Below are 21,506 nucleotides of genomic sequence, written 5' to 3'. Positions count from 1 at the left end.
CTGGCTCGTAGGTGGACCCTTTGTTCCACAGAGTTTGTGGAACTGTAGCAAATGATGTTTAACTTCTTGGTGGTTATTCTCATCTCCTCTTTTTTTATTCTCAGTTAAGTGAGAAAAATTCTAAAGTCATCCATTTAGAATAAAAGATGCATCTATTTGCTTCCCAGTTAGAACCAACAAATACCTTTGATGTTCAAAGTTGTAAGCAAAGATTTCATGTTTTAGTTCAGATAATTTATGAACTGTGGCTGTTCGTAAGACATTGCTAGTTTTTTAAAGGTGTTTTTTGTTGTTGTGGTGTGGTGTTTGGTTTTTTCTTTTTTTCTTCTTTTTTTAGTATGCAGTGGCATCCACTTAATACTGTGCACACAGCCCATATTCAGGGCAATTTCTGTTCCAAGAAACTTAAGCAAATTCCTTGTATCACCAAAAGAGCAGACTTTTTAGAAAGAGCTCTCATTTTCTTTGGATTTAAAATCTAGTAAAACCATTTCTCAAAATAGAGGTAGCATCCAGTTAGACTGTTGCACTTACGGAAGCAGAATTTAATACTTTTTGCAGATGGGGCACTGAAGTAAATCCAAGAAATTATCTCTTCATTGATTAGTTCTGCACAGTTGGTTTCACCAGAAGTATGTCTGAATGCTCACCTCCAAAGCCAGAGCTTGATTTAGGAGAGCTTGATTAGTCATTAAGACAACGTGCTAAATTCTCAGATTAGGTAGTGAATAGATGTTTGAGACCTAAAAGGGGTGAAACTGAATCTGTAAGGCAAAAGAGGAAGAGTGTTTTCTGCCATACCTCTTTAGCATGTTGTCTCCAAAATGCTGGATGTGAGCAGCGGAGCTGACCGTATTATATTAATGGACTCTCTAGCTGCACGTGAGAGATACTGAACCATTACTTGTTTTACCTGTAGCAGTTAATATTAGCAGTGTTTTAGAGGCACATGTATGTTAAAGACCTGTTTCATGAACAAAAGTCTATGACCTCTATTGTAAGGTAGGGCAGTCAATTTGATTATATACTCATCAACCACTCCTCTGTAAATCAACTGCAGTCAGTCCCAAGTACTGAAAAAGTTATGAACAGCAATAGGTAAATATATCTCAGTTGATGACTTATTTGGTACTAAGTATTAGTTACTTGGTAAATACTGAGCTCTTACTTCACACTTTCTCTCTCACATCCGTGATGTTCTTTACATTCCTGTTTCAAAACATTAGTTTATAAATCAACAGTTCTATGGAAAAGCGTGTTTGAATGCCATAAAACATATTCTTCATTAGAAGTGCTTCTATCCATCCTCCATATTGTTTGAAACCATCATAGCTGTTAGCATGACAGCCTAATTCTGTGATTAACTTTGAGTCCCGCTTCCAGTGTTTCAAGCACAATGCTATACAGGTTCATACTATAGCAATGTGTGTTGGGAATTCTTTTTGAGCAGATGAAATTATAATTTCTCTTCAGAACAGATGCATACAGTAAACAATTAGATTTTACCATTTTTCTGTTCTGTGAATGTGATTTTTTTTTTCAATTGGAAATCAAGAGTGGAAGCATACACTGTTTCGCATCTTATCTTGCTTTGAAAATATCACACAGAAATACAGTGTTCTGTTTAGTAGAATTTTCAAGTATTCATGCAGCTGCTCCTGCATGTGTTGACTTTTCTTTTAAAAGAAGAAAAAGCTTTGGGGCATGCTTCAAGAAGTGTATTTTTCTAAAGAGGGAGGGTTGAAAGCAGCTGGTTTCAGTGGAGAAGAATCAATGCAGTAGACACCTTTCCAGGCAACTAGACCAGATTTGTGCATAAATTGTGTGACTGCATCGTTATTTTTAAGTCACACTGAAGATGAGTCCTATAATTTGCATTAAGTTCTTCTATTCAGAGTTGGGTTTTCTAGTTACTTCTTTAAAATGTATTTAGAAGACCATTTTCACCCCTCTTTTCAATGCTTTATTACTTGGAGAGCAGAATTCCCATAATAATTTTCTCTAAGCATTAAATCTTATTACAGGCAGCCAATGAAATCTAACATTTATTTTGTTCCATGAAGGCCTATTTGATAAAGTACTAAATGAGACACATCTGGGTCAATCTCCTTCTCATCTTTTGAGTACTTGCTAGAAGAACATTTGATGATGCTTAGTCTATATCCAGTATTTCTCTATTTAAAAAATTTGTCTTTGGTTTTTGCAAAATCTGCTTCCTGCAGGTGACTTTAAGTACATAGTACTTCAGAAATATTTTGATACTATACACTCACTATGGGTAACTTTTAAAAGACTAATTTACAGAACTAAGCGCTTCAGAGTGCACCAGTTTTTGCAATATTTGTTAACCCTGTTTTTGGGGTGTTGTTCGTAGCAGTCTGAAACTATACTGCGAGAACAGAAAAAGGTTTAGTGGCAGGCACAAAATCAGTTCTTTGCCTCTCTTCACACATCCTGGAAAGATTGTTGTTGCATTACTAATAACAGATGCCATACACACCACAAGAATCTTTGTTTTAAGGTAGTAAATCTGTGCGACAGTGTTACGGCCTTCTGTCTCTGCAAGTCCTCTTTGCTGCTGACAAAAAGTTATGCTATATGTGACTGTGTGACATGGCACAAAGCTCCACTTCCATCTCAGTTTGGGATGGAAGTAATTGTGATTATTTGAAATATGAAGAACATCTTTCTTACTAAAAGAGACTAGGTTCACTTGAGCACTGTATAAAAGAAAACTGTGCCAGAGCAGTGTGGACACTAGGTATAACTGGTAATACTTTCAGCTTTGTTAGAACAACGTCAGCATTTTGTTTCCTCTTTTTGCCAGGCTCCTTATCTGATTTTTCTTGATTTAGATTTACTTCAGGTAATAATAAATAATAAATCTTGTTGTTGATATCTAGATTCACTTTCTAATTGTTACATAGCCTTCGTCTGTGTACAGACTAACAAGAATTTGGTCACTCTTGCAAGCATGTCCAAACTTGAGCCTGATTTCTGAGAAGCTCTGGCACTACAGACTAGGTGTGTGAGGTAGGTGTGGTTAATATGGCAGAAGAGGATGAAGATGTATTTTTTCACACTCACAGGACCTTGTGGGCACTTCTACTATATGTGGAAGAGAGGATTATGAGATGAACAATTTCCTGTGATGTTTGTGCCTTGAGATGGTATTGGTTAGGCAAGTTAAAACTAAGAACTTTGTCCCCTTTTACAAAAGGAGATGGAGGGAGGAAATGAGTGAAGACCAGTACATTTTGACGTGGATCTTGAGTGGTCAAATCCAAAAATTCTGGAGAAGCGTTTGAAAGAAAACAAAGTCCTGATTGGCTGTCAAAGTGTGCTTTTAAGCAGCTGTCTTGTAACTTGAATCAAGAAAATGGGAGTTATATCCATTGTGCTGTTGCGCGAGCCCAGCAGCACTGCCTTTGCTGTACAACTCAGAAGGTTTTTTTTAATGAGAATCTGTAATGAATTTTCATACATGAAATGAGACTGTCATCCTGAAGGTTTTGTAGACAGAGAGAAAGAGATGAACAATTCTTTTTCTATGACTTTGAAACAGGAAGCAGGAATTATTTGAGTAACATAGGGCGTTCAATAGCCATCTATATAATACAAGGAGGTTTTGTTGTGTCTCCCCCCCACCCCCAATTGCAAGTGCCTGTCCTCTTATTTAAATATCGGACATTGCAACCTTTCAGGACAAACCCACGTGCTTTCTAACATATCACTTTAAGTAGTTCTGTTCTTCTTCAGGAATGGCTAAATGAGCAAGCTTCGTTTCAATAGAATCATTCAAATATTACCAGAATTTAGAGACTCCGAAAAATGCTGCAGAAGCATGAGCTTCTGGTAGCTAGAGATGTGGAAAGGGAGACAGTACTTGAAGTTTCATCCTGCTCTTTGCCTCCTTCACTGAAAAGCTCTGTCTTGCTTGTCGCTGTTGTTCCTCATTACTTGCTATCATGAAAGCCAGTCTTGACTTTTTTTTTTATCTTCTTTTTTCATCTTACAAACTTCCTTTTGTTCTTTTTCTCTGTGCTCCCAGACCCTTTTCTGGAGATGTGCAGAACAGTTAAGTGTGAGTTGCTAGAGCAATAGGAGATTTCTAGTTCTTTAACAAGGCTGTTCTTGCAACCCTGGCATTGGGGAGTTGGCGGGAGGACTGTTTTCCTCCTTTTTTCCTTTTTACCCTTGTGGCAGTTGGAACCATGATTTTGCTGTCTCAATGGTTCTGTCACAGGTGACTGTTCCTACTGTCGTATGGGTTCAGGCCGGTCTCTGCAAGTCAGCAGACTGGGGAACACCTCTTGATGTTACGTACCCATTCTTCTTGTTTTTAGGGCTAAGCTGCTTAATGTGTGTTGATTAATTTTAACACTGAAGAAGGGAGGAGGAAAATGCTCATTTTTAACATTTTATATTGCTTGATGAATAACAGTATTTATATTCCAGCTGCTGAAATATCCTCTGACTCCCGTCTCTCCTAGTCTCCTGAGATGCAGAACTGTCTGCAGATGAAGGTTCAGTACCATTTCACTGTGCACGTGATTCTTCCTCCTTCCCTCCCACCCCCAGTGTGGTGTTGCTAAACCTGTTGAAAAATGGAATATGGGAACAGTCACTAGAATTGGACTGAGCATGCCTGGATAGCTGTTTCGCCTCTTGAGATATCTCGTGGCCTATTAAAAATCCAAACGTTCAGGAGTTCTGATGTAAGAGTCATCCAAAAAAAAAAAAAAAACCTGAGTAATAGGTGCCTCAGTCTACTGGGCAGGGGTTTTAATAGAGGGAATGCCAGTCCTAAGGTTTTGGATTTACTTTGGTAGTCCCACTTCCAAGTCTTGACTCGGAGATCCTTGCTTAACATAGAAAATGTATGGGAATACAGCCTAGTCCAGTGTAGCAATAGGTCAGAGTCATACTGTGCCATTGGCTCCTGTGGTAAGGCCTTTTAAATTATGCTCCTTAACATGAGCGAACCAGAAGCCATATATAAAATAAATTGATATTACTGATACCAGAGAAGTGGAATTTCTGTAAAGCATGATTCACTTAAAAAGAAGAATAAGGATCTGAACTTGAAGATCTGTTTTATGCACCAGGGCTCTTAAAAGGAAGTTACTGTCTCTGACCCGGAGAGGAAATGGGAGGTATAGCTTGACTGTAGGCAGTTAATCTTTTCCAGTAAAATTCTTACGTACCTATGTTATATTTATGGGACACCTAATGCTAAATGAAGTTGTGTGGTGTGTTAGGTTGCTTTATTTCTGATTGTAACATTATAGTATAATATAAGTTAATACTTTGTATTTCCTGCTTCCTTGTGATATTTTAGTTTACCAGAAACTAGCAAATTCTGAGAGCGGTCTTTTATCCAAGTAATAACTTCCCTCCTAAGTACTCTACAGCAGAGAGAGCTGTATTCTGCATGAAAATTCCAGACAATTAATCACTCATGTTGTCTGGTCCCTAGTTTAGATAGCATTTCAGCTAAATAAAATAGAAATTAACTCTTCCTGAAGATATTTTGGACTGGTGAAATTTTAAGTTATGAACGCTTACATGAACTATATATAAGCAGCCAAGTGTGGTTACGAATAGCACATCAATCAGAATAATGCAGTCAGCAGCTGTTCTGGTTTGAATGTATATAGCAGTAGACCTTACAAGCATCCAGACTATGCAATAATAGTATTTAAAAAAAAAAAAAAATTCTATAGACCTGTTTGGAGACTGAACTGCCCAAATAATGAAGAGCATTAAACTGGAGAGTTCCCCTGGCATTTTGACTGGCTAAGTAGTTTCATATGGCATTGTGTGGAAGAAGACTGTCTTCACCAGCTCTGCTGCTCTGGCCCTTTCTACTTTGGGGACTACACCGAAGAGCTGACTGTTAGTGATGGTGGTTGGGGAGGGGGTGGGAGGTGAAGATGAAGAGAAACGAAAGAGGAAATGAATGGTATGCCTTGGGGCCTAATTTCCCAGCTGAGAGAGATGAAGGGACTGTTCTGAAAGTCATTATCTTGGGTTTGTAATTATCAGATGGGAGGGTGCTTTAATGAAGAGATTCTTCCAATGAAGATCCCCCTCATAAGAGGCATTCAAATGTTTGGGTGGATAGGCTGTTCCAGAGGAAGCACAGAACAAAACTGGTTGAGAAGAAGACCTACTTCTCTAATTTAAGTTATGAGCTTCATAGAGAAGGCATAGTCAGGTCTTCAGGGAAAATCTTGCTGACTGAGCAAGAAAGAGGAAGGGGGAAAATGATTTGTAGCCGCCTTTATGGCATGTTACTGAGGTCCGTGCTGAAAGGCATAATTGTGTCCATATGTGTATAAAATTACAAACAGGTTGGCTTTCAATTTGGTATAAAGTAATGGTTGTTGGATTTTATCCAGAACTACTCAAAGGGTGGTGTAAGTCCAGCTGGCTCAGTGGAAGTTGGATTAAACCCATTACGAGAGGATGATGAGTCACGTCAGGAGACTTTCCTCAGCATCTTGTAGCTGTAGTTTGTTCAGACTCGCCTCCTGTGTTGTGTTGTGTGCGAGGTCTACTGCTTCATCATGGCAAACTAACTCTGGTGATCGGTTTAGGTTGGATCAGAAAAGAAAGGAGTCCTTTACCAAGAAATGTAAATCTTGACATGAGTGACATTGATCCTTTTCTCAGATCCTTGCTTCTTCAGGGCTTTTTTTTCTTTTTTTTTACTAGTACTAAGTAATTCAATACAAGTTATTTTTGTACTTTTGTGGTTAAACTGTAATCCTGCTTCATTTGAAATGTAGTCTGTTGCCTTTGAGGGTATGGGATCAGGCCTTTGTAAGCCATTTTCCTCCATTATAGAGACAAAACTAGGAAAGCAAGATTTAAAATTGAATTAGAAGATGACATATCCATGAGCTCATGGTTCACTTTTTTTCAAAGAGAAACACTTTTTAAATGACCACACATTTAACTGAGTTCTCTACGTTAGAAAAATGACGTTTCTACCCTCTTACACTCATAACTTGAAAAGTAGATACCGTGGGTTTTTTCCAAGAACCTCCAGCTGTTGGTTTAGAAAAAAAATTTTGTGCCCTCACAGCTACTGTGTGTTCAGTTGTAAAAATAATAAAATAATTTTAAAGAATCTTATAGCACCCCTAATACTGGATGCGTCATAAATCTAGGAGGCCTCATTTTAGGCAGGCAACTCAGGATAACTTTTAAAACTAGTCCTTCAAGAATGACTGGATGTTCTTGCATGTTTGGATATTAGTATCTCTTTTCAACTGTGAATTTTAGATACGATAAAATGGACAAACTCTTAGATCCCTGTCTAGAAAACAAATGGACTGTGAGTCCAAGGAAGCATAAATGGAATTTGAGACTGAAAAAAAATTCCTTAGAAAACAATGAACAGATTTTCAGTAATTCTGTATTTTAATATGCACTGAATTAGTTTCATTTAAATGGAAATTGTCCCTGGAGAAGAGCAGGTGACAGATCTTCTGTTTAAAGAATATTTCTTATAAATTACTTTCTCCAGAGTCTATGAGTCTAAGGAGTATATTCTGCTGCAATTTATTCATTGTGCAAGCGTTTCATTACCTTATCCTTTTAAGGAAACAGAGTATTGAAGTAATGATGGAGAAGCTTAAAGTGAAATTAGGCTCAATCCCAAACAAACCTTGGTGAATTTTCTTTCGTGGGGGGATCCTAATCATTTAAAAAAAAAAAAAAAAAAGTACAGAGCAATGAGTTTTTGTAAGTGCTTCTCCCCTGAAACAGGGAGACAGGATGTTGGGGAGAACTAGCAGGTATTTTTGACTAAATTTGTGAGAAGAGCTCTCAGGAAGGTAACTTGAGACTGGAGCTTGACAAGTTTGAACTTGCTATTTGAGGGCAGTGAAATACTGTAAAACTCTTTCTTCAACTTGTGGTGGACCACTTCCTCTTTCAGAAAGGTTAATGACAGGCGTTCCCCTACTGGAAAGGGGACAGGGAACAGCAACTGGGGAGTAGCAGCACTAGGGAAAGAACCTAGACCTTTCAGAGGACCTGAAATATGGATTATATGGGGAAGAGAGGATCGGAAAGCCATAGATTTGGGACACTGATAAAACCACCTCTTGTCTCTGAGATAGCTGTTAAACACTTGGGGTTGTTCTGAGACTTGCTGTCTCTGAACTGAAGACCCTGTTCTTACATCAATCTTGTCCAAAGGATTAGAAAATGTTGTTGTGAGAAGGGTTTTAGACGTGTTAAAATTAATCTGTTTTTGGAAGCAGCCTGGTTTTGTATACTGTTTCCATTTTCTTCTAAATTGGCAACGCATCATGTAATCAAATTGGTATGCACAGATTAGACCTCCTTCTGAAAGATAAGTTTGAAAATGTCTATGTTCATTTCTTGCTGGCTTTTTTCTAAGACAAAATTTAAGTTTTGTTGTCTTAACAAAACCAGCGTTGAAACACTCATCGGGCCTGGGAAACAGAGTAATGGAAATGAACGTGGTGAAAGAATTACATTAAAGAAAGACAAGATTTTCTTTGTTTTGATATGTAAATATTAGGAAGTAAACTTTTTTAAAGCATGACATCAACTTGACAACAATCTTCTAAGGCTGCTGGAAAGTGCTTTAAAATTTTTTTTCTTTATCTTAAATAATCTAACTTAGCTTATAAGGAAGCATCAAAATTGAAGATTGAATTTACTTGCCAGTCCTAACTGGCAATTGAATTTACTCTACTGTTTTAATAGAACTGCACGTAGAGGTGCAAACAAGAATGAATGACAGATATTATATATATTTTTAAGTCCAAAGGGCAACTGTCCAGAGTCAATTTACAGCATAATCTTTTAAAGGCTGAGGAACTTCTTATTAATATTGCCAGTAGTGATTCTGGTTAGTGGTGATGACATTACAGTAAGTGCCTAGAATAAGAAGTCTGAAACCTGCTTATATGTTACAACAAAAAGAAACGAGCCCTGCCCCAAGCAACTCTTACCTAATTCAAAACGTGGTGGGCAAAAGCTTTTCTAAAAACTTATTTTAGACTAACCAAAATGCTAGAGTACAGCCCTGAAACCATTGATGTTCTCTAGCCCGCTATGCGTAAATATTACTGAGTGTTTAGGGCTAGAACTTGATGTCCCAGACAGGCTTTGCAACCTGTATTAAACTCCGTACCTTCTGCAGGCTTTCTGATATAAGTGGTCAAGCTAACTATTTGAAAAGTGTTTTAGGAATCTCCACATAAATTATAATCCTCACACACAGCTGCAATGTAGACAGATCAGAAGAGAAGATTTCTCCTTCACTGAAACTTGCTTTTTATTTGTTCTGGTGGCTACTGCAGCAGTTTGAGATTTAGTGGATGTACTCTGAATGCTCTAAGAGCATGTTCAGGGTACCTTCTGCTTTTGCAGCTTTGCTGTTATCTAAACTACTGCTTCTCAGACTCTGCGTTTTGGGGCTCCCTTTCCTGAACCGGGTTTAGAAGAGGTTGCTTGCCCTCCCGGGTGATCAACCACTAACACTTATATTCTTCTGTAACTGCAACTTTTTGGCAGAAATCTTCTTTAGTCTTTTAGTGACCAAGAAAAGAACAGGTAACGCAAGATGAGTAACTCTACTACTTTTTCACCTTTTGTAGTAACTTTGAGGCCATGTCTTTTGATTTTGTTTGTTACTTAACTTATGGATGGAAATTAATCTTCATAATCCAAAAAGATGTCTCGGGGTGGGAGGGAAGCTATCATAATTTCATGGAAAAAATTCACAGCAAATATGGTATAGAGGCAAGAACAACTTCTCAGACAGCTGACTGTTATATAACCAAAACCTACTTGCTTGCTTTTGTTTCGTGGATATTCTTGCTTCCTAAATATCTCATTTTTGGTGGTTGCTGTTTGTTCAAGCACTTAGGTTTGCTTTCTCTTTTATCGTTTGCTTCATGCTTTTGTGGCTTTCTTCTGTAATTCATGCCACTGAGATTGGCTCAAATATATCCTGTCGAGCTTCTGCGTACAAACGGTTCAGGAGTTCCAAGAGAGACACCAGGAATCACCATCGTTTACGAACTCACCCTGAGCCATCTCGTTTTTCTGACAGATGCAGCTCCCAACCCAGCAGTCTCCACTCATACCCAGGGTTTAGTCTTGCTACGTTGTAGGTGCTGGCACCTGTGGAAAATGAAAGAGACTGGTTTTTTTTTACAACTCCCGCTTTCTCTCTTCCCCCCCCGCCCCCCCTCATTACAACAGTTCTTGTGAATTTAAGTTTGGCCCCAAATTCTGGCAAGATGCATGAAAGATTTTACTAAATGTACTATATATTGAATCTTGACTCTTCTTTGAGTAATGTAAGTGCATTTTACTAGTTAACAAGAGCTACTAAAACAACAAAAGGAAAAGGAAAACCTTCCTTGGTCCTAACTGAATAAAATTGAGAGCATACTTGCATGCACACACGTGTACACTCATGCTCTCTCTGCATTTTTATATATATAATATATATATAAAAATGTACACTCACTCACACGTATGTATATGTATTACTTCTGGTAGCATTATATCTAGATTCTTCAGTGAAAAGCTTCCTCCAAAATCATTAACCAATAACTTCTTATGGTCAGCCTGGGGGTGGAGGGAGACGTTCTTGTGTTTGTGAGCTAGAGAAGACCATTGTGACGAACTATCAGCAACCAGTCCTATTTTTACTTTTTTTTTCTTTGAGGGAGTGGGGTAATATTTAGATATGTATACATGTCCTCTATATATGTATCTGTCTTCTGACCCGTTTGCTTAAAATGCTGGAGTTAGACTGCTGCTGGAATAGGTTTGAGCAGTAAGTCTTAACTTTTAACACTGAGTAGGGAGGATGTGCACCCAGTTACAAAGCAGACAGTTAACTGAGTCTCTAACGCAGAATTACAGCACACCCACCTGTATTACTTAATGATCTACCAGCGTAAATCCCTGGCCCCAGTTGGTCAGGGAGTTGACTAGTCTAGCCTCAGTCCCCTGGGAGAATTGTTGTGGTGCTGCTGGTAGAGGCAGAGGTGCCAGCTATTCATTCACTGAGCTATTAGCCGATGCTCCCATTGCTGATGGCACTCAGAGCATGCTGCAAAGCCCTCCTTACATCCCAGCCGGGTTTCCTTTCCCTCTGTGTCCTGTGTTCCTCCAGGAGACTTTGTCCTGATGGCAGGCAGGTGCAGATATTGACTTGACAAATAGTTACTGTTTGTTAAGGCAAATACGGACTGCTGATTCTGGGAGGGAATACGCACTTCTCCTAAGGAAAAAATATATGTATGTATCCAGTGCATTGAATTACATCATTCAGCCACCTGCCTCTGTAGAGGTAGTGACCTCTTGCTTTGTGCTTTTGAGGTCTCGCAAGTATAAATTGTTTGTCATTTGAGAGATGGGTAAGAAACAGAGCAGTTCTAATTATCCTCTGTGACCCCAGGGCAGGCCCAAAAATCATCTTCAGCAAATCATAAGTGCTTTAGCTCCCTCACTGAAGGAGATGATGATCACAGTATACCTCGTGTGGACTGAACTCTTTTCCATATGAGGAGACTTAGGTTTAGAAACTTAGCTGCACTTCACCTTTTGATCCAGCTGCCTGCACATACACTACAGACTATTCTGAAATCCACCGTGTCCTTTCCTTTTAGTATCTCTTGAAAGCATAGGTGACACTACTTACAAAAGCTAACTTGAAGTTTAACCTTCCATCTGTTCTTTTTCTTTCTTTCTTTCTTACTTTCTTACTGCAGTTACTTCTAAAACAGCGCTCTTTCATAGCTGATCTGAAGCATGGAGCAGCTTTCGGTCAGTGGTGTTTGATGTATTTCTCTGTTAGTTTCTGTAGTATTTCCAATTTCAAGTGACTTTGCTTTGAAAGGCTTTCATGTTCCCTCTCTTTAATTTTCTTCTAGGTAGCTCTGAGTCTTTTGCTTTTTAGTACATAAAATGCAGAAGAGGAATCCCTTTGGAATAAACTATATGTTTATAGATACTTAAGAAGGCTATATTTTCAGGGATAGCGTGTTGCCCTGGACGGTGCCTCTTGAAATGTGTTAAGAATAGAAAAATGTAATAAGAAAAAGCTTAAGTTATGGGAGATGAGCAAGAGCAAAAAGAGAAAGGATGAGGGGAAGGTGTTCTCGAGGTTTGCAGTGTGTAAAGGGACCCAGTGTCCTGCTTCTGCAGTGCCAAAAAGGCCGACTTTTAAATTTGCGTTAGAACCGGGTTTAAACCCAGGGTGAAGAGTATATTGTGTTTTCAGTGAAGTAATGTTTGCTCTCCAGATCGTGGGCTGCCCTGTGCTGGTTACAAAGGCTCTTGCTGCTGTCGATGGGAACAATGGAGCAATCGGATTTATGCTTGCATCCTTACATAGCACAAGGAAGGACAGTGGCGTGAGCGATCCCACGGGTAGGAGGAAGTGCGGATCGCTGTGTGTCTGGGACACACAATGTAAAGAGTTTGCCTGACTTACGAACCTGTTGCCTGCTCGTGTGTTTTGCGTCAGCTATTTACATAGGCAAAGCACACCGAACTTATTACATGTTTAGGGTGTAGTTATGAAAATCATTTCTGGCTGGGACTGTAGACAGGGTGACATATTGCAAAGTGATTTCATTCTTTCCCCTGCTTCCATCTCCTCTGACAAAAAGTAGGCATTGACCCTTTAATAGGTTATGTTCAGATAAATGGGTCCACCTGTAGGCATTGGTTTGAAGAATCAGGGGTTAGCTTTAGTTTCTTAAGCACTGCCGCAGGTGAGCTCCTTGTATTTAAAAGCACTAACAGTAAAAATCTGTTTTCCCTTTATGTGGAGGCTTTTTTTGTCCTCTTCTGGAAATAACTTGACATCTGAGATGGAAGGTTTAAAAGATCTGTTCTCAGTTTTCTCCTACAAACATTAAGATGATGACATAACTGAAGGTCTCAGTGAAATATGACTGAAAAGTTAAACGTATCCACTTATGGATTTGACAGCATGGTATGCAGAGGTCTTCTGATCAAGCAGCAGTTCACCGGATACAGCAAAATAGCTCTGATCAGTGTGTGACCTTGAAAGAAATCATGAGTGTTCCTGTGTCACGGACTGTCAGATGGAGAACAGAGAAGTTCTGTTTCCCAGGATAAGTTGCTGCTTATCTGGAAGAAATAACTGAAAAATTTTTGGCTGCTCTCAAATAATTGCACTTTTCAGAATTTTATGTACAGGAGATTTGCTCATAAAAATGATTGGGCCTCCCCTAAATTTCTAGCGTTTGAGGGAGATCAGTAATAGCAAGTCACTTTCTTGAGGGCCAGAGTAGTACTTCTATTTGATCAACCTGTGTTTCAAGGCAGATGACACTTATCACATTTAATATTTTTACTTACTTTTACTGTGTGTGCTCATAGTTCTGGGTGTCAGATGGGGTGTATCTTAATGGCATTTTAATGTATGTTATGAGCAAAACTCCTTTATGTAATGGCAAATTAAAAGAGATGGTCAAAGCAGAGTAATGAAAATGCTAGACCATTCTTTTCACTGCCTTTCAGTGAGGCTAAAAGAGAATAGGAGAATTAATTGGTGGTGGTGGTTGTTTTTTTTTTTTTTAAGATTCGCAAGAGTAAAATTATTTTGTGTCCCTGTAAGAATGAGATCATAGGTCAATGAATGAGGCAACTCTGTCATGCAGCTGAAATTAAAATATTTATAGCAGTCAGAAGATTTAAGTGGTCAGCAAAACTTAGGTTTCTGTTTGACCTCTGGAAATGTGCTGGGGCAAATGCAACAATTCAAATCCTGTGGCAGAAAATTAAGAATCAGAGAAGTATTGTATCTGTTATTAAGCTAAATTTAAAAGGGTGAAAAGAGAAGATTAAGCAATGCTTTTCCACGTTTGTACCAACTCGGGTGCCATGTGAGAATACACTCTCAAGCATGATGTACCTGTCTCAAAGAACGTTGCCTCCTTGTGGTATTTAGACACTGCATGGCAGGCTAGAGACATTGTAAGTTTTAATCCATATGATGGATCTTATGCTCCCACTGTGCAGAACAGTTAAGAATATTCATCAATAAAATGTATTCCCTTTGAATGGAATAGCACTAATGTTTTGCACAGCTGTATGCTGCTCTTTCCACTTCTGATGAGCGTGTAGGTGTTTGTACAATTTTAGCAGTCTGTAAAGGTCCCCCATGTGTGCTGTGGGATGGTTTCAACATGACCTACAAATTGAATTTTACAGTTTTCCTGCGTCTCTTTTGTATCATTTGAGAAGGCTTTTATGAAAACTGATTTTGAAATGTACGAAGCCCCACTATTTAACACCATTCCTGAGGTGCAATAGTTCTAAAACCCTGGGTTCTGTGACATCCTGTGCTGCTTCCAAATGTTGGCAAATCCACATTGCTTTTAATCATTTATCAATGTGCTGTTTTGCAAAATGTTTACTGCTGGAAAGCACCTGAAGGATTTGAAACACTTTCAAATACTTTTGAAAACACGGGCAGTTTTCTGGGTGTTTGTTCTAGGACGGATGTTTTGTATGTCTGCTGTGAAACTTTACATAAAATGACTTTGCAATGTGATTTTTTTTTTTTTTTTTTCCCCCCTCTCCACAGATGAAATCATGCACCAAGATATCATTCCCCTCTATGCTGCAGATATTGAGGACCAGTTAAAGAAGCAGTTTGCTTACCTATCAGGTAAGATCATGTTTCCTCCTACAGTCATTGTTCGGATGTGTGGTTGGACCCTGTGGAAGGGTAGACCCTTCCACAATGTCTGAGACCTCATACTAGAGAAACTTATTCTTTATGAGCAATTCAAAATACAGACTACCAAGACTTGTTACTTAAAGATTTACAAAAAGAAGTGTAATAGAAATTTTAAATTCTAGTTCATTTTCCAGTGCCCAGGGTAATGGGATGGAATAAGGGGTAGAACAGAAGAACAGTAAGGGGAAAAATAAATAAGGAAGCGCTGAGGAGCCTAGTACAGTCCAATGTAGTCAATGCTAAGGAGCTGCAGGTATTTATACTGGGCTTCCCGGTGCTCTCAGCTGAGATATTGCTCAAATACTGATCTGGAGCCCTCCGAGCTAACTAAATTGGAGAGTGCAATGCATAGGTACTCTGAGTGTTGCCATGGTCTTGCAGTCCTCGAGCTGCTGAACCTGCTCCATCTAAAGTAATGCAGGGCCCGAGACTAGCTGCTAATGTGTATGTATCTGGAGATGATGCCTTTGCTCACTGATCAGGCTGTGAAGAAGGTATCCGAGAAGCTTCTCTAGTTTGTCCTGCCTTCCTGGCTGTAAATCTCCTGCCGGTGACCCTGCTGTAGCCAAGTCCTCCCTCCGTCATATAGAGAAGGGTAGTGTCAGTGGCTTTGCAAAGCTGTCCTGTCGCCTGCACTATAAAGGAGATTTACCTGTCTAGGCTAAAGTTAGGCTTTATGAGTGTTCCCTTTTGCTTTGTATCTCTCGCTGCAGGACATGAGGAGACAATGTACTGCTTTGCTTGGCCCAAGTTCATTAAATCTCACTGTACTCATAGCTGATCATTAATTCTGGCTTATTCCTACTGCATGAACTAAAATAAATGTGGGTCTGTGATAGAGACTGTTTTCTCTTTTGGGTGATGGTAGCACTTGGAAATAAGGTGGGTTTTTTTTTTTGGTTTATGAAGCTGGATATTCATGCTCCGTTTGAGATGACTGAACAGTAAGAAGTGAAAAGGTGTTTAAACTGCCATTCTTCTCTGGCAATTTATTTTTGTGCCTTTCTAATCTCTTCCTTCTTAACCAGGGGCAAAAAGTTTCTTCTGATAGTGTTATACAAGAATCGGCCTCGTTAGGGAACTGCAGGCAGGTTTTGCTTTTTTTTTTTTTTTTTTTTGGGGGGGGGGGGTGTCCCATAGAAGTGAGTAGAGAATTGTGGTGACTCGAGTGGATGAACAGAATCTCACTGATTCCAGCTGGAGGTTCTTTACCCATAAGATCCTTGATCAAGTTCACACAGCCACAAGCATATTCAACACTCATTACATCCACAGTGCAGTGGCGCTTAGCAAGGGCAGCCATCTCTCATTCTGTCTTGCTCGGTTTATATTTAACCCTTGTGTCTATTACAAGTCTGGTTTGTTTGCCTGAAATAGTAGGGCAGCTGCATTATTGTGGATTGTGATTTAAAAAAAAAAAAAAAAACAATGGAGAACGTAGTTATCTTGGATAATTTGACTATGATGCATTTTCATGTCATTTTGGACTTCAATTTTTTTCATCTTAATAGTGTCCTACAGAACGCTAAAGGTTAATTTTCCTTGCTATGCTAAATAGTTTTTCTGTGGGTTCTGTGAACAAAGTAATAGAGTTTGTTTTGGTACTCAATTTGTATAGTATTTATTTGCTCTTATAGTTGTGCTTACAAGAGACTTTGCTTGTATGTCCCTAAAAACATTCATTGTGTGTGAAGGTGACTTTTGTTATTAGTATATTGCCTTGGAAATAAACTCTTAAGACATAAAACTGATTAAAACAAAAGTCTGTAGATTGTGAATACTTTTAGTGGGTAGTTTCTTTGAAGGTGTGGTGAATCACTATTGTCTTTAGAAGATGCATTTTTTTTTTTTTAAACAGTAATGCTGTATATATTTGAGAATTACATTACTTTCTCTAATGGGAAGTATCTAGGTCTTGTGGGATGCTTGCTTGAATAGTGAATGAAAACTAGTTGTCCTCTGCGAGTAGAGACAATAGCCCTTCCTGAGCTACTTTCTGTATTTTGGTCCGATTCAGGATCCCGTGATTCTCTCTGCCTTTTTCTCTGCAGGTACAAAGTACCTCACCTCTCTCATTCTCTTATAATTAAAAGAGAAATGGCACAGGGACCTCCAAGTTAGGCTTGAAATGAAACAAAATACTTGTTTTATTGCTTCACTTTTTCAATAAATATGCCCAAGTGTAATTTCATGAAGTTGTTAGCTGCTCATACAGATGTTGAAGGCTGTAGCTGTCGCTCTTAGTTGTGAGTATGCAGCCATGTTCGTTCTAAATCTAGTGAGTGGGCGAGCTCTAGACAGGGCTTCTGATCAGTCATTCACACAAGTCTGTAAACCCCAAAGTTAACAAGTGAGCTAGAGGTAAAATATTTACTTCTTTCTTTGCTGGTTTTTTTTTTTTTTCCTGCGGAGTATGATCCTAACCTTTATAAAAATTGGGTTGGGGGAGGGGGTTAGGCAGTATTAGATGCCCCTTTCCAGATATCAAAACAGATGATCCTCTCTACATGCTTCACTATTTCACCGCTCTTACCTTTTCTTCCTCTAGTTTTCATTTGTGCAACCAGTTACTTTTCTTCTGCATTGCAAAGTTTTCTGTGTGGGTTTTTTTTTTTTAAATCCTTTCAAGGATCACAGTGTCTGGCAAATGTGCACCGTGCATACAGTCTGCTTCATTCACATTTAATATGTTTTTACATAAGTATTTCCTTTTATCTTTCCTTGACTGGAAAGTTGTGGTATTACTTTCAGATCCAACTTTCCGACTATCTGCAAGTGTTACGCGCAGGTATGTTCAGTAAATATAGGTGAAGAAGAGCATACAGGCAGCTGTGTATCTTTATATGTATCTTAATTGGTACAAGCTACATGATGTAAAAATGACGCTTAGCCACTATGAATACTGAACCACTTAGTTTGGCTCACTCTTCTTTGAATGCCTCTTTGTGCATTGCCCAACTTCAAAGTATTTCCATTAAAGGAAGTATACCTGTGAGCTACTCTTTGCAATTCTTTATGCTACTTGCGTTTTTGCTTATTGATTCGTGGTTGTTTTTCTTGCACTTCAAAAAGTTAGCGTTGGTACTAGCTTTCAAAATACTTCATACCTTTGGCCCTCTAATTCTAAGCGTTATGCTTCTCCTCGCTCTCTGCGGCTTTTGTTTCATTGGCAGTATTGTTCGCTCTTCTATGCAAATGATCTGAACGTACCTCCCTGCTTAAACTCTTCCCTTTGAAGTGACCCTGGGCTGCTGGCCCTGTCAATAAAATAGGGTTTGAGGATTTTTTGGTTGAATTCTGTGCCATATATAGGACAGCATTGTGTGGGTGTTTTTTTTCTTTTTTTTTTTTTTAAATACTAACTTGATTTTTTCGTTACCTGTGCAACACATTCAGTGTATATGTATTGGCAGTGGAATAAGGTATCACTTACCAATTTCAAGCTCGCCCTAGCTACTCGGGTGTAGACTTGGGTTTAAATGTTGTTTTTATATTCAGTACACTAAACTCGCTGCCTGTAGTGATGGCGGTGTGGGGGGAAGAGAATGAGAGAGAGAGAGAATGAGAGTGACCCCTTGGCTAAGATATCTCCTGTGCGATAATCAAACTTGCACCTGAATGTATTTGAAATCTCCTTTGTAACCCAGTATATTTGCAGCTGATCAGCCTCAGTAAAATAAAATGCAGCTTGTAAAGTAATATCAGTGAAAGCTCTCTCTCATTTCAAAGAGAGAATATTTTAATAAGTTCCCCTCCCTTGACTCTTTGTGTTTTGCAAAGAATATGCAATGAAGGTTTTATCGACTACTTCAGTCAGGTCTACGCTCTAATTTCAAATACTGTGAGTACTCCAATTATATTAATTGGACAGCGTGTGTTTGTGTATATATAAAATTAATATAGTCCAAGTATACTGAGCAGAAAAAAAATTCTGTGTCAGAAACATACGAACGCAATCGCTGAACAACAACCACAGTAAGGCAAAATATGTAGTAAGCATTTCTCTCATTCATCCCGATACCAACTTTGGACGTCACTGTGAACAAGAGTCCTTTTACTCGGATCTTTTCCTTAGCAGGGCTTTTGAACTCAGATTGTTGATCTGAACCATTTAAGCATGATGATGCTCTTGAGCCTTGTGTCTGCATACTGATCAACACAGAGATAATATCTTTTTCTTCTAAACTGAATGCCATTTATTTTGTGTTTTGGATTAAGGCTAAAGGATCCACCTCTTTGCTTCTTCGACATCGCATTGTATGCGTCTACCTTCTGTCCGTTTTGTTTCCTTTTTATGAGATTGGGCAGAGTACTTCTGAGAATACCTTTTCTTATTCAACTGAAGCAGAATAACTAGGGGAGCAAAAAATAATCTCTTGCTGTTGCTGCTGAGAGGTCAGAGCAATCTACATAGCTGCTCCCAAATTTTGCCAGCCCTACTAAAAAAATTAACATATCTTGAACAAGGTTATGGAGGATTTCCTTTTTGGTGTTTGTGGGTTGGGTTTTTTTGTTTGTTTGTTTTTAACAGATGCGCAAGTAGCTCATAAGCTCTGTAATTGTCCCTGTAAACGTCATTTTAAGGTTAAAGGGTAATAATTATTTCTCAAATATTTGAGGGTTTTTTTTGGTAAAGTAGATAGGGTGATAAAAATGTGCCAAACTAAGGAAATCAGAACACTGTTTTGCACAGACTCGAATCAAGAGGCATGAGTGCTTTTTGTCTAAAAACAAAGTTTTCAACAGTGGTGGGAAAAGTTAGAGGTAGCAAAATATAAAGAATAAATGCCAAATTGTCTAGACTTTAGGTAAACCTCCCCAGACTCATCCCACAGTAGCACAGCTAGTTTGCAAGGATCGTTTTTCCACTCCATTCATACACACGAGTTGTGGGACATAATTGCAAGTGCTATTTCATAAGCAGAGTTAAGTCATTTTGCTGCCTAACCTATGGAGCTAGTGAAATTCAACAGATTTTTAAAATGCATGTTTGCCCAAAATACAGGTCTGTCACTGATACAAAAACTGGCCATAGCCTAAAGAACGTAGATCTATTTAGGCTACAGCTCCACCTAGCTGGAAGTTTACTAAAATCGTAGTGATTTATCCACTGAAAAACCTTCCCTTTTACGTAGGTAACTTGCACTTGCTTTAATACTAAATCTGTTATAGATGTTTCAGTTATAGGTTGACAGAGTCAATTGCAAATGAGTCAATAGTAAATTCTTACATTAGTAAAGTGTCATGGAACTCGGGTAAAGAGGTGAATCTCCTTCGTTTAAAATGATGTTTTTGTTTTTTTAGTTACTAGTATACATTGCAGTATAAAGTTACTTTGCTTCCATGCTTTACCCATTTTTAGACTGAGAAATAATAGTCTTCTGTTTTGGAGAATGCTCTTCACAATTATATGTTATGAGCAAATCTTAAGTAATGCTTAGGAATCATTGCGGGTAGAACGGGTGTAGACTGCTTGTATGTGCCTGAGAACTGATGCGTTCTCTTCTGCTATCTGCCGTTTAAACAAAAACAATAGCTGGTGCTCGAATTGCACTTGTTTAATATTTCAAAAAGATGTTACTGAGCGTTTTTTTAACGTTTCATTGTACAGTCATAGTGGTGTTTGTTTTTAAGAAAAATACGGCTTTTAATATCCTTTTAGAATTTTAGATCCAACAGATTAAAAAAGAGCAATCTCAAAGAGATACTCGATTGTCTTAGGAGCACCTGAACTGCTAAATTCTGGTTGGATAAATTGGTGCAACCCTGCTTAAGCCTAGAAATAGAGGAGGCTCCTATGTGCTGTTGTGAGCACAACTTGGCCAGCAAATAAGTTTAGCCTGTTCCAAAATTGTGATTGAAATTTCAGGACTATGCCCTGGAAGGGAGGGAGGAAGATGGATGTCCAGCTGTTGTGGTTGTGGGGAAAGTAGAGGCAGTCACTTTACCAAAAGGGCTGAATTTACTAAAATATTACAGTTAAATCCCTATTTTTGTGGATTGTGACTGAAATTCCAGTAGCTCCTTTTAAAATTATTCCATGCCAATTGAATTGTTTTCACAGATTGTAGGACTTGCAGAGTTCATTTTCTTGTCCTTTTTTGTAATCGGCTGCATATGCTTTTGAAACACTGGATGGTTATTATTATTATGTGAATCGGTTGTAATAAGTCACTTTATTTTTTCCTTAAAGCTTATGTTTCAAATAGGATGAGATAAATAAGTTTGCTCACTTCTTCACTTGCATGTTTTCTCCTTCTCGCTGAATAAAGAAAAGGGGGGGGGGGGGGGAAAAACCCAAACCACTTCCCTTTTCTCTCCCTCCCCTAGGTTCTGTGACTTGATTTAGTTCTGGGAGAAGGACAGAAATCACATTTTACACAGCTAACTTAGGAATAAGGCTGTGTAATGCTGCTTGTACAGAGGTGAGCCAATGATGCAATTCTGAGTAGAGGAAAAATGTCTCGTTCCTTGCTGCCTGAGGCCTGCACAGGTCTTTATACAGGACACTGTAAAATGCACAGGGCGCTTTAAAAATTGAACCGTGTTTACCATTATTTAATCAAAATGCAATTGAAATGTACGATTTTTACTTCATTATATATTCCGTGACCTTTTTGTCGCTTGCAGTGACAAACACTCAAGTAACGACTGCTCTGCTAGAGTGGCATGAGATGGTATATTTAAAGTTTCAGTCTAAAAAGTGGCTTCTAGAGTC

General features: G+C 38.6%; 1 protein-coding gene across 14 annotated transcripts in view; it reads left to right on the top strand.

Annotated features, from left to right (window-relative positions):
* MCF2L (MCF.2 cell line derived transforming sequence like) overlaps positions 1-21,506 on the top strand; it is a 173,833-nt gene that overhangs the window by 87,798 nt on the left and 64,529 nt on the right. For all 14 annotated transcript variants that reach the window (XM_068926768.1, XM_068926761.1, XM_068926686.1 and 11 more), the window contains one exon: positions 14,633-14,716. In XM_068926768.1, the coding sequence (XP_068782869.1) occupies positions 14,633-14,716 (84 nt within the window). The remainder of the gene's footprint in view (positions 1-14,632; positions 14,717-21,506) is intronic.

This window comes from Struthio camelus, chromosome 1, assembly GCF_040807025.1.
Source record: "Struthio camelus isolate bStrCam1 chromosome 1, bStrCam1.hap1, whole genome shotgun sequence".
NCBI lineage: Eukaryota > Metazoa > Chordata > Aves > Struthioniformes > Struthionidae > Struthio > Struthio camelus.
The sequence above is the reverse complement of the archived record's forward strand: the minus strand, read 5'-3'. Positions and strand labels throughout refer to the sequence as shown.